Genomic DNA, 14,463 nt, shown 5'->3' with positions numbered 1-14,463 from the left:
GCTCTGTAGTTACAAGCCGACCTAAGCGCGGCTCTTTCTCTTTACTGGATGCAAACGTGACTGCACTTTGAGCCGGTCGATCGCGGCCTCCCACCCTCCTCCTGGCCAGGCACCTCCGGGCTCCTGACCCTCCAACTTTAGGGGGAAAGCGTCCCCGAACTCCCACATGGCTCAAATCCAGGGACAGGAAGGAGGTGAGGACCCACCCACGGCTGTGATGCACAGCCCCAAGCGCCGAAATGAAAAGAGTGGCAGGCGGGTGGAGAAGGACGGAAAGGGACAAGAATAACCCTCAGGCAACACAGGACACCGCACCGCTGCAGACACAACATATCTGGACCCAAGAAACGGCTAAAGCCAATATTTTCTCAGCTTCCCTTAGTGATAAACGCCTTTCTGGTCCCCAAGCCCAGTTCCAGTCAGCGGACTACAGATGCCTGGTACGCTCTCTTCTCCCACCTCGTCTCCCTCACCGCCTTCTCCACCAAATAAAAATAGATAAATAAATAATCAAATAAATAAATAAGAGGAAAACTCTGCCTGCCTAAAGGTCATTTTCCCCTTTAGCCAGCGCGCGTCCCGCTACAGCAAGCAAGGCTGGACCCCTGCAAGAGGTCCTCTCCAGAGCGAGGCAGATTCCCCAGGGTGCCCCAGTAGGGAGCCCAGAAGCCCCATTCCTGGAGCCCACTTCTCCCCGCCCCCACGGCGGCCCTCAGAGCGCCCGGTCTTTACCTCTCTCCCCCCTTCCCCGAGGCTCTCCACCTTGCGCATCCTCTGGCCGGGCCCTGGAGCGCGCTCCGACGCTCTAACTTCCCGCTGAGTCCATGGGTGAGGAAACCCTGGAACTGGGGCGGGGAGAGTGAGAGAGGGAGGCGTGGGAGCCCCGGCGAGAGGAGGGGACAAGAGGGGAGAGGCGGGGGGCGCGCCCAGGAGCCCCTCCGGGAGGCCCGGCCCGCTGCCCACTCACCTGGTCCGCCGGCTGCGCCGGGCCGGCCCTGGCCCCCGGGGCGGGCTGCTGCTCCTGCTTCATGGCTGTCATCGCCGGTGGCCGCGGCGCAGCTCACTTCCTCGCGGGCACTTCAGACTCGGGCACCGTCCCTCGGCGGCAAGAGCATGTCACAGGCGCCCGCCCCGCTCCGGATCGGCAGCGGAGACGGGTGGGGGAAGGGGAGAGGTGGGGAGCGCAGGGGAGCGCGGCGGTGGGCTCCCTCGGGTAGGATCCCCGCTCCGGCGGCCGCAGACCTTCCCGAGTGCCTCTCCCCGCCCCCAGCAGCCGACAGCGTACGGAGACTCGGAGCGCAGACGCGACCAAGCGGCAAGTTAGTGGAGCGGCGAGCGGCGGGCTTCAGGCACCTGGCAGCGCGGGCGCGGCGTCTCGCGGAGCCCGAGGAGCCCGAGGAGCCCGAGGAGCTCGGCTCGCATTCTACCGCAGTCCGCGCCCGCCGCGCAGCCGCCCGCCCGCCGGGCTCCGCGCTCAGCGCGCCAGGTGGAGCGGCCCTGCGCCGCGCGCCAGCATCGCCCCAGCAGCCGCGGGAACCTAGCCGCGCGGCGCCCCGCTTCGCTCGCGCCGCCCGGCCACCAGCTCGGCGGGCTCCCCTGCCCTCCGCCCCCCGAGGGCTCCTGCTAAAACCCGGAGAAGCGGAGCGCGCCCCTGCAAAGCCCTCCTTGGCCCCTGCGCTGCCACTGGGCGTGCTCCAGCGCTCTGATCAGGCAGAGGCCACAAGGGGACAGGGGCCCGGAGCCCTCCTGGGGGCCAGCAGTGGCTGTCAGAACCTGAAAGGTTGTCCCAGATCGTGACGGGGGCTCTGTGCCTCCTGACTGGGGGCAATGGACCTCCTCTGCCTCCAGCTGGATTCCTCAGATAGCTCCCTGTCAATGCCAGTGGAATTCCTAAAGGCTGGTTTAAAAACGATGATGATAATATAATAATCGTATTGACGATAACCTGAGAGTTCTTTAACCTCCCCTGAAATACACAGAAAAAAACTTCATATTTTAAGTTCTCCCGCTCAACATAACCATCTCCTGTTCAGAGTATGTTTATTGGGCACCTAGCATGTGTCAGATACACTGTAAAGACCAAGGCGTGTGAGGAAGCGACTACCAAGGCAGCCCTATCCAACCCTTGGCTGCCTGGAACTGTCTTTATACTGTGGTGAAAGGGAGCCCTGAGCAGGGCTACAAATCAATCAGTCCACTTGGCTCTCTTCAAGTTGGATAGCTGCGGGTATAACAGACAGACTTTCCTACTTTCATCCAGATGCACTGGAGCCTGGCTTGCCCCTGGTGCTGTAGGGAGGATTTGCCTTAGGCAGATGGACCACAGTTGTCCAGTCCCAGACAGAGGTTGTTGGGGACCACTCACCAGACACAAGGCTGGACGGAATGAGATGTTCATGAATTCAGCACCAGTCTTGTGAGGCAGTCCCAGAAGAAGGGAGCAGAGAACATGGGCAGAGGTATGGGGTAGCACTGAGTGGGTGTTATTAATTAATGTCTGAATTACTCAGTCCATGAATTAGCCACTTGTAAGACCAGGGACTGTTGTGGGACAGTAGGAGTTATGCTCTTGTCTTGTTAATTCCTAAAACATGAATTGTTATGCTTGTCCCAAATGTTAATTTTAATAATAACCACTTTACAATCAATTGCTTAGAAAGAAATACATCAGTGATCACCAGTAGAAAGAATCTGGATGAAGGAATATCTTGCTTTTGAAAAATATGCACTCCAGGGCAAATTGTGAGTGACCTAGTTGTTTCATTTCAGTACAAATAAGTTTTTGATAGGAGTAACTTTGCTATTGGTAAAGATATGTCAAGAATTTAAAAAGAAACACCAGTAAGATAGCTATTGGGGAGTTTATCAAGTAAATTTGACAATCTAGAATTTTTTCTCACATATAATTTGAGAGGTGGAGGAGAATGATATGCATTATTCATTCCATCTTTATATTTTGATCTTCTTTTTATTATTCGGGCATATTCACCCTTTCAAGTGCTTCCATTTTGAACAAACCGCTTGACTTGAAGGAATTTATTTTCTGACAGATATTTTGTCACACAAGACAAGTACACACTAGAGGGAATTATTTTCATTCTATTTAAGATTACTTATTTGATTGAATTCAGTGGTTGAACTTGTATCCATTTTCAGTATTCAGTTTAAGATTTATTTTGGTTACAAATCAAGACATAAATTGTTATAGTTTTCACATATTTTGTGTGTTTGTGAGATAGTTCTTTTTTTCAGGAAGGCTTCTTTGAGTCTTCTTTTTTAGGGTGGGTTTTTTTTCAAGCTAAAATCATAATTTTTAGCTCATGAGATTTAGGTTAAGGGCACTAATTAAAACTTAATGACATGTAAACTCCTTTGCCAACTTAGATATTCTGTTTTTCTTTTTTTTAAAATGTGATGCACTTGAATTACAATGTAAGATTTTCTACTTCATTTGCAACTTAATTTCTTATGGAGCAAAGAAAATTCTGATGCCCAAGAGAAATAAACAAACATCACCCTTAGAGAAAATGTTTGCTGTTCTCTTTTATATGGTTTCTGATTATGACATTATTAAAGGAAAAAAAAATGGAAACACCAGTCTACATTGAAAATATCTCTAAAACTTTGAAGCTCCTTATGTAGATGTAACCTTGATGCACTGTAGGCCAGAAGCACCTGTACAAAATCACAGGGCCTCACGTGTTATGGGCTGAGCTCACAGAGAAGCCACTTAGCTCCTGTCTTCACTTTCTTACAGGGTAAAATCAAAACATTTAAGCTAGATGATCATGAAGACCCTTTTTTCTCTAAATTTGTCAGACTCTGTATTGATTTTATAAATCAAAAGACTATTTCCTCGATTATAAATTATTTACATATGCTTCAAATTTAGTGGATGGGTCAACTAATCCTGAGAAATATATTTTAAAAATGAATAGCTGAGTAATTGCATCACAGCAGATCCGCAGTGACCACCAAAAATTCCCCATGCTCTTTCACTACACAAAGTGAGTGGTGATAATTTTTCTTAATAATATTTTTAGGATTCAAAAATAAATGTATGAATTATTTCTGAGAATAAAAACTTCTACTTAAAGAAGTAGAGACATAATTTTTGAGTACTTGTTTTACAAAATATCTTTGAAGAGCTAACTTACAGACAAGCATATAGTGTATTTTATAATATTCGCATAGTGGAAAAGGAAGTTTTCTTACAGTTTTCATGGAAATGAATCGGATTCTCATAACTGAAAAGGACTTGGAGGGACCACCAAGTAAAATTTCCTGTACTTAAGGTTATAAATGTTTTCTAAAATATGACCATTTCATTCAAAACTATTTGTAGAATTCACCTCAACTATTTCCTTCTCAAAACTGAAATGCCACAAATTCCAGTTTTAGAATCCTGTGTAGACATAGCTTATAATTCTGCTTCTTAGGTGTATTTTTTTTTGGGGGGGGCGTTCTGAGATTGCTCAAAAACCTGGTCACATAGAGTATTGTGAAAAATCTACAATCTACAATATCTTTCTCTCTTTCATATTCAATTCCTTAAAACTAAAATGCCAATGCAGTATATCTAATTGTGTGTGTGTGTGTGTGTTTTGGTACCCAGGATAGAACTAGGAACCTTCTGCTTGCGAAAAGGGCAACGGCACCACTGAGCTAAATCCCCAGGCCCCAGTATATCTAATTTTATCTAGAAATAATGAGGTGAACTTTTGATGGTAGGTTATTATCTACCTAATAACTGATTCAAGATTAACTGATTCAAAATGATCATTAAACTATTTCGGCATCATTATCAAGCATAGGTTTTTCCAGAAATATACAAGTCATATATGCTGTATTCAATCTTCCACATCAAACTATAGACTCAAGAATAAGAAACTAAAATTCACTCCTTGACAACAACCAAGAAATAAATAAGGCTGGGTTAAGCTGTGATATGTCATAGAAAGACAAAAGTCCCTTGAGATTTTGTGAAGTAGAGTAGCCTTTGTAGACAAACTTCAATTTCAGATAAATTAGATAAGAAAAAGAGAATTGTGTAAGCTGCTTGTTCCCTAGAATCTCTCACAACCATTTCCTTCTCTTCTCTGTTTTCTGAAGTAAATCTGCAGTGTCATGTAAAGGCCACCTTGATAGAGATTTCCCTGGCATTAACCAAGTTCTCCCGAGGGTCTATAATGAGCACAACATCAGGAAGACAGAGTTCATGAGCAGTGTCTTCAGAGACTTGGCCTGAAACGCGCCAAATTAGCTATTTGCACATGAAGAAACAGTTTTAGTTCACATCTTCTGCTATCATTTGGTTTTGATTTATAAATCACCTCTGCTCACCTTGATTGGCTTAAATTCTCCCAAGTATATATTGTGTCCTTGGGTAAAAAACCAATGCACAGTGGCCAATATTCAGAAACAAGCTATATTTTAGAAGTTCTACCCAATATACTATAACATGTTTATTTTAAAATAGAAAAAGAAAACAGAAAGAAAGCACTACATATTTAAGTGATATCCATGTATACAAACTAATCATACTCCTCTGAGGTTCTTTTAGCATTAACTAAACTTCTTGTCAGTCTCTGTCTATGATGGGAAGACTTTCCTGTTATAAAAATTCATAGCCCAATTATGATCTCTGGTGGAAGCAGATAGAGTTGCAATATCCTGAGAGCCACTCTTGTTGCTCACTGGAGATCCAGAGATATTGACAAACTACTCATTCATCCTGAGTTTCAATGTGGTGGAGATTCCTTGATTGTTATATTTACACACCTCATGTCTGCCTTTAACCCCGCAGCCCTTTATAACAAATATCAGAGCACCAAGATCATAAAACAATGCAGATTATTTTCCCAAGCATGATTATAGTTCTCTATATGTATAGCTGAATCACACAGCAAATTGACAAATGTGAGAAATTTTCCTGTAGTGACTATTTTTACCCACTAGATGCTCAAAGGCTTTATTTATTTTGAAGTATCATTTAATGATTGGTTATGTTGGCAAGGAAAATCAAATGCCTTTTATTTCTTTTAATTGATATATGACTATTTTTTCTGATTTTTGTGATACTATTAATGCCATTATTGGTTATTTTTTCCTGATATTACACTTCTTTAGAGATAAAGTTTTCTGAATCAGATTCTATCTACAAATGGCCAAAGAATCATTAGATATAAAAGTATATATAGAATTATTGGCATAACATTTGTTCTTTTCAGATAATGAGTCCACCTTCAGTGAATAATTTCTCTGAACCTGGTATTTCTTGTTTCTCTAAATTAGACTAGCCTTTCTAATGATTCTAAATGATATCTTTCTTTTTGTCCTTAAAATATACATTTCTAAGCTTTCTCTTACATTCAAACTTTATATTGAGTCACCTGGCTTCTTATATAATTCCCGGAACTGCTCAAAGCACATGGAATCTATTAGTCTGGATGGACTGCTTACCAGTAATATAGACCCCTTCTGACATTCACTTATCCATCTATTTGTTACCTGTTCATATCTATTTGGGAGAATAAGGAAATGGTATAAGGCACTCAATTTCTGTCTTGCAAATCTAAATATTTAGTTAAATCACATGTCTTTATCAAAACCAAAGGAAGAGGAGAGAGAAGGGGGATCCAGAGTAAAGATGGTATGAAAACTATGTGAGGAGTTGCCATGAGAATGCATGCTGAAGATTGGGGAATGTAGGGTGTCTTAATTTTCATAGTTTTATTAGTGCTGTCATAAGAATAACAAAATACCTTAAATCCTCTCGGTTAGGTAAAACCCATTCTTCCTGTCATTGTTTGCATAAAGTACATTTCTACAGTTTTACAGTGCACAACCCCAATTGCAACTTACTCTTTCTTCTGCAGGTGATTTATGTTCTATAGTCTCAATTAATTTCAAGTTTACCTTTTCTTGTAATTTTTTATCATTTGTTACACTTAAAAATTAGACAATACGTGTCAGTGGAGAAGGCGGAGATAATCTTTAATTAGATAGTTCATATAAATCAATGACTAGAAAAATACCTGGTAATGAGTTAGTTATTGACTTAGAGATGTTTATATGAGCATCTAATTGTAGTCTCTAGGACTTCAAGCCTTACCGAATGGATCAGCAGTTCTAGTCAGTGGTTGCCTGACCTCTACATGCACAAACCATCCACTTACTTTTCCATCTAATCAAAAGTAACTGGATTAATTGTGTGTATTAGGGTGGTGGTGAGCAAGGGCCTAATTGGTCTCCTTGCTCAAGTAGGGGAAGTTTCCTAGGAAATCATGAAAAAATATTAGCTTATAAGCAGTGCATACATAGGAAACACTATAGTTTTCATAATCTTTTCTCAAGGTCTAAGATGGCTGGAGCAGCCTGCATCCCGTGAAGTCTTAAAATTTAACTTCCAGGGCTCCATTCCAGCACAGGAACACACCCTGGGGAAAAACTACTAGAAATGGAATCAAAATTGAACAGAATAGAGCTGTGAGATTAAGGAAAGAAAACTCCATACAAAAGGTGATCAAATCCAGAAAAATCTAAGAAAGCAGGCTACCATATATTATTTTCTTTTTCTTTCTTTCTTTCTTTTTTTTTTCTTTTTTGTACCAGGGCTCGAACTCGGGACCTTGTGCTTGCCATATATTTTCAATGCAACATGACTACACAGGGAAAATCCTTCGAAGTTGAAATGTACTTATAACAAACAAAAGTTACATAATGCTAAACTGACATAAAAATTATTAACAGGAAACTATCAAAGCCAAATTCTGTGCAAAGGTTAGCATTACAATAAAATTGCCACAAGAAAAAAAATATGTCTATCTAATATGGATTAGCAAATTGCAGCCCACAGGCCAAATCCAATTCATTTCCTGTTTTTATAAATAAAGTTTTTTGGAACATAGCCACAACCATTCATTTATGTATTGTCTGACAGTAGACATAACAAGCGTTAAGTGCTTTAACAAAGATACATGCACTGCAAAGAATAAACTATTTACTCTCTCAAATCTTATATTTTTGAACTTTCTTTAACAAAAATAGAATGTTGTAGGCATCATGCTTAATATTTTTAAAACTATACTATATTATTTCAAGATGAGTAAAGGACATTTAGAAAATCTTATAAAGAAAAATATTAATTAAAATTGGGAAAATGAATAAAGTTTAAAGAATTAGAACTAGAAAAAAGTATCATTTTAGAAAACATTCTAGAAAGACCATAAAAGAAGATATTCTAAGGGAAATCCATGTAGGAAATAGAAAAATTTAAAAAACCAAAAAGAGAAAGAATTTGCAAGAGGAAGTAATATGTATTGTAAAGGATAAAAGAAGATTCAACACAGTCTATGAAACTTCCTATGTAGAAGAACAAAGCAAGAGAGAAATCAAATTTAAGAAGGTGATCCTGAAATTGAAAAAAAATTAAGCTTAATGAAAATCATACAGTGTACCTGAGAATATTAACAGATCACAATCAACAAAAAGTGAAATTAAGTAATGATAAAAATAATTCTTTCATCATGTAGGTAAATAAAGACAATTGATTTAAAAATGAATTAATATTAAAATATTATTAGATTTTGGTACAGTAGCACTTTATCCTAGAGGAAAAAAATGAAGTAACACTTTTAAGATACTCAATTTAAAAAATGGAAACCAACGACTTTATACACAGTAAAGCTAAACTTCCAGTTTAAAGATCATACAGAGAGTGTAATCTACATACAATCACTCAAGAAATATTGTCCTAAGGAATCCATTTTAAGAGTCTAATGAGAATGAGCTCCAGAAAATTAAATGACTAGAACATCACAATTAATTAAGAATATAACAGAAGTGGTATACTTATACTTAATTTTAGATTTTTTAGTTACCATCAAAAAAAGTAAAAAGGAACAAAAGTATTTAAATTAATTTGATATTTTATTTAGCCAAAAACATTGAAGATATTATCCTTACGATATGTAATTTATTAAAATCATGTATAATATATTTTGCATTATCTAATAATTTTCCCAAATCCATTGAATATTTTCACTGATTTTACACAAATTAGGTCAAGCTAGTGACATCTCAATTGTCTAGTACTGCATCCCACTAGTAAATCTATGGAGAGCTTGGAAGTAGAGAGAAATGAACATAAAGATTATGGTGAGTGTTAACTGTTAGGTGACTACATAATTAATACAAATTGATGGTTAAGTGAGAAAATGTGCATATTAGCTGTAGGAAACAGCTTCACTGCTAATGCTCCTATGCATTTAGTATAAATTAATAATAATCTCTCCAAATCAGTTCAATTTCAGTGTATTTGTTTATAAACTAACCTCTATTTATGACTTCTTTGGAGAAAATGCAACCAGACAAGTAGCCCAAGTATGCAACAGATTCACTTTTCTCAGGACCTTGCACTTGTGAGACAGGCGTAGTGCCAATGAGTTAAATCCTCAACCCTACAACAGATTCACTTTAAAGAAAGGAAAAGGAGGCACTTGTGTGGAAAATGGAGATGACATGTTGATTAAATTACAAATAAAACATCAATTTGCAAACTGATGACTAAGATATAGACAACAGAATACATACTTTATGAGCATCCATAAAGAAAGGCAAGAAAATTATTACTAAAAAGTCAAGACAATAATTACTTTTGGAGAGAGAAAGGATGAATTATAACAAAAGAATTCTTGGAGATTAACAATGTTTTCTTTTTTGACACGGGTGGTACTTAAAATGGTATCGGCCTCTTAATAATTATGTGTAGTTCTCTGTATCTGTGTTTTATTTTAAAATACAAGTTTGAAAAGTCCCTAGTAGAGTTCCTGGCTCTTACTAAACACTCAATACAAGGTACCTATTTAGGAATATAAAGTAAAAGGCAGATGTTATACTTAGAATTGTTCTTTCCACTCTTATTTTTTTAAGGAAATGATAAACCTCTAGCTCTATTTCTAATAGGATCATGCTCTATTTCTAATGTAAGTACTGAAGTACAATTACTCCTTCATTTCCAAAGTGTTTTTATGGCATTGAAAGCAGAAAGGTAACATTGTTTATATTTTTAGAATTCTTTGGATTTTGCAAACACCAGGCCAGATTGAAGAGGTTGTAAGGAGGATGCTGTTTATGTTACTGGGGATCCTCACAGCAAGACCATTAACTCATTTGCATACTGTTAAATACCGAATCAATTTAACCCACATTTGACACCATGGACTAAACTGCACATTGTGGTCTATTTATTCAATTCCAAATTTAACTGCAAAAATTAATGAGTTCTAATCTAAGCTCATTCTTTCTTACTGATGGTAACACTACACAGTCTGTGAAGAACAACAAATATTCTTCTTAGCAGGATTTGTGGTTGCAGGTGACCAGCTTCTTACCCTCCTGAACACTGTGAGTTGTATGCCTGTAATAATCAGTCAATTTTTTTAGCTGTGAATGGGTCTGTAGCTTGCAATTCTAGATGAGCTTTAGTTTGTATTAGAAAGATATCTTCTGAACATACGACTAAGATTCTATTCCTGCATTGCACCGGGCTTGGCACCACCTGCCCTTATGTTGCCAAGTTGTAGTCCAGTGGGCTGTGTCTCAAGGTCCCAAATGAGGTTTTCCAATATACCCAAGAAACACTACAATCTCCAAATTTTCACATCCCTGAAGACGCTCACTCTAAATGCACATTTACTCCACCTAAAAGCATTTGCAAATTCATTTAGAGTCCTCAGAAAAGCTATCCCTGCCCATTCCAGTGAAAAGTGCTTCCTTCAATTTTCCAGAGTACTTAAATTCTACCCTTGCACTTATCTCATACCATTTAGTTGCTTAAGTCACATTCTAGCACTCTTTCCATTCTACCACTCCATTGAGTTCATTCTGATTTTTTTCAGTTTTCCTATGAATAATAAAAATAGTGGAAACAATAGTAGCTCATATTTGTTGACTCTAATGTGAATCAGGTCCTGTCTAATGCTTTTAGTGCAATAACTTTAAAGGGTAGACACTATTTCTACCTCCATTTAGAGTAGCATACCTCAAGGCTTTCCCCCCTTCTTTCTTTCTTTCCTTCTTTCTTTCTTTCTATCTTTCTTTCTTCCTTCTTTCCTTCCTTCCTTCCTTCCTTCCTTCCTTCCTTCCTTCCTTCCTTGGTACCAGGGACTGAACTCAGGACCTTGCGCTTGCGAGGCAGGCACTGGAACCACTGACCTAAATCCTTGGCCCCCTCAAGTCTTTAAAGATGCCTGCACAAAGTTCCACAAGTATCTAGAAGAATGACAAGGATTTGAACACATGTAATTCTGTTGCTAATGTCCTTAATAATGTCTTGTTTCAAATCAAAAGTCATAAAGAATAAATGTCTTTAATACACAGGTTTCAGAGACTCCTGCTATATTGAATTTTTCCCTAACTTGAAATGACTGTGTACTATTAAAAGCTTCTTATAATTTTGCTATTTAATAAAAAGGCAATATACAGATAGATATAATCTATTATAATGATAGAAATGTTTTGTATAGTCTATGTCCAATTTATCTAGCACAATGGACATATTAGTCCAATTTTCTATATCAAAAATACCATAAACAAATGGCTTATTGGCAACAAAAAATAATTCTCATAACTTAGATCTTGTGAAGTTCAAAATTCAGGTGCTGGCAAATTGGTGTCTGTTGAGGACCTACATTCTGGTTCACAGATGGTACCTTATTTCCTCACATGGTGGAAGGAACAGGCAGATTTTAGGAGCTTTTTATATAAAGGTACTATCCCAATAATATTATGCATTTGTTAAAATTGATGAACCAATACTAATATATTATTATATTACTAGCCTCATGATCTAATTCCCAAACATCTCCCAAAGATGCCATCTCCTTGTTCTATCACCTTGGTGGCTAGGATTTTAATACATGAACTTAGAAGGGAACAAGAATTCAGACCATAACAAAAATAAATAGTAGATATTCAGAAGAATTGACTTTTTTGCCTATTATCAAATTTATCTCTAGTGTGGAAGTCTGCAGGGAAAAGATTTTCTAAGTATTTTCTAATTAGGAGTCATAGAAAAGTACTTATTCTGATACATTCAAGATATATTCTCATTATTTTCAATATAATTTATTTTCAAAATAATTTATTTCAATATAATTTATTTTAGGTGAGTAATTATGCTTTTGCAAATATATTTAAAAGAGAAATGCCTGACACAAGATGTAAGCAAGCTATTAAAAGTTCTATATGTACGTTGAGTAAGAATGGTGTTGTGGTGGTTTTCAGTCTTGTGTGTACCTCATACCCTCCCACTTCAGGTAGCGAGTATAAGGATTCTAATGCAAAAGTGTTACCGGTATCCTCACTGATATCAAAGCAGGAGACTCTTGGAGAATCACATTTCTTGGGTAAAATGATGTAATAATAGATAATATTTGGAGTAAGAGCAATCCGAAGAGCATAAACACAACATTTATTTTAATATATTAATATTGTAAAATATTAGTATTTACTTCATGAAATTTCAGTTATATTTCTTCAATGTGCATATTATTGGTATCTGATTTACAATGTCATAAGAAAACACAAAAAGTGCTTTGCATACTGCCTGGTACATAGGAAGTGACAACTGAATGCTAGCTGATAGTGACATTAGTGATCTTCACGGCTGTAAAAATGTAAATAATCTCAACAGTGTCTGCCATTAGGAAATTACAAATTAAAACAACAATGAGATACAGTGAAATTCTACACATTTATTGGAAAGGCTAAAATCAAAAATGCTGATAATACCAAATGCTTACAAAAAATGTGGAGTAACTGAAACTCTTTTCCATTGCTAGAGGGAATGTGAAATGGTATAAAAACTTTGCGAGAGAGTTAAGCAATTTCTTCTAAAACTAAACGTGCATTTACCATATAATCCAGCAATTCTTGCTATGGCTTGTGTCTAGATGTCTCCCCAAAGCTTCATGGGGTCATAGGTGGGGTTTTTAGAGATGCTGGAATCTTGAGTGTGTGCTGCTGGGATCAAGGATATGATGCTCAGTTTGATTCAAGGTGCAATGCTAACATTAATATGCCCCACCCTGGGTGTAACACCCACCCTAAGGGTGGGTAGCCTGAATAAGACATAAGGAACAAAAAGGGGGTCTCTGTTTGTCACTTGTCACTTGCTGCTTGCTGCTTTTTCTGTCTTCCACCTGTCAGGAACAGTTTCTCCTTTGTGATCCCCTTCTGCCCTGCCACTCTGCCGTGGAACCAGTTGATAATGGACTGAAACCTCTACAAACTGCAATCCAAATTAACCTTTCTTCATTCAACTTTGGCTGTCAGGTATTTTGTCTCAGCAATGAAAAAAATAACTAAGACAATCCCTGATAGTACCAAAATGAGCTGAAAATTTATATTCACACAAAAATCTACATGTAGATGTTTATAGGGCTTTATTCAAAATTACCAATATTTCGATGTATCAAACAAGCTTCCCATCAGAAGATGAATAGATGAATAAACTGAAGTACATCCATACAATGGAATATTATAGTTCACTATCAAAAATAAATTTTGAGGAAGTTTAAAGACCCATTGCTATTTAAAAGACTCCAACCTAAAAAGTATGACTCCAACTATATTACATTCTAGAAAAGTGAAGTCTGGAGACCACAAAATGATCAGTGGTCATCAGGAATTCAAGAGGGAGAAAATGAGTAGGGGAATCAGAAGGGAGCTTTTAGGGTAGTGGAACTATTCTGTATGCTACTGTAATTACTGCAAGCAGTATAGATTAATCAAAACCCTATTGTGTATAAAACACAAAGATTGCAGTATAACTTACACTATAAACTTTCATTATTAGCAATATACTAGTATTGGTTCATCAATTATGACAAATGCATAATATTATTGTAAGATATTAATAATAAGGCAAATTGAGTGTGTGAGGGTGAGGAAGTATATGGGAACTCTGAATTTATTTTAATTTTTCTGTAAATATAATTTTCCCTTTTTTGTATATCCTTTTATTGGTACATTTTAGGTATACAATATAATGACATTCATCATTGGAGATATGCACCTTTACATACTCTCTTGGTTCTTATTTTTTCCCCCTTCCCCTGCCTTCCCTTCAACCCCTCCATCCCTCCCTATTACAAAGACTTTGTTTCCATTTTTTCATTTGCTCATATTAATTCCATTCCCTTCTTTCCTTTCCCCTACCCCTCCCTCTTCCCCCTCCCCATTTTCCTCTTTAAAAAATCAATAACAAAACACATGTATTGCTTGCATGTACAAATATGAAAATATGAAATGAAGAAAGAACACTTGGATAATCTTTAGCTACATGTAGCTACATTTTTTTCCTTAAATTTTTTTATTGGTACATTTTAGGTGTACTATATGTTTACATTTATCATTGGGTACTTTTACCTGTACATGATGTATCTTGGTTCTTATTTT

The 14,463-nt window shown here is 38.1% G+C and overlaps 1 protein-coding gene across 4 annotated transcripts in view; it reads right to left on the bottom strand.

Annotated features, from left to right (window-relative positions):
- Dpp10 (dipeptidyl peptidase like 10) overlaps nt 1-14,463 on the bottom strand; it is a 1,332,172-nt gene that overhangs the window by 644,951 nt on the left and 672,758 nt on the right. For 2 of the 4 annotated variants that reach the window (XM_004836089.3, XM_087197849.1), the window contains exon 1: nt 968-1,106. The exons of 1 other annotated variant lie outside the window; for it this stretch is intronic. In XM_004836089.3, coding sequence (XP_004836146.1) covers nt 968-1,039 — 72 coding nt within the window. In that variant the 5' untranslated portion in view covers nt 1,040-1,106. Of the gene's footprint in view, nt 1-732; nt 884-967; nt 1,107-14,463 lie in introns of those variants that run through there. One more of the 4 variants, XM_004836091.3, reaches the window with a different exon arrangement.

This window comes from Heterocephalus glaber, unplaced genomic scaffold, assembly GCF_053883595.1.
Source record: "Heterocephalus glaber isolate CG9 unplaced genomic scaffold, H.glaber_assembly_v1.0 deba00000347, whole genome shotgun sequence".
In the NCBI taxonomy this organism is placed as follows: Eukaryota; Metazoa; Chordata; class Mammalia; order Rodentia; family Bathyergidae; genus Heterocephalus; species Heterocephalus glaber.
The sequence above is the reverse complement of the archived record's forward strand: the minus strand, read 5'-3'. Positions and strand labels throughout refer to the sequence as shown.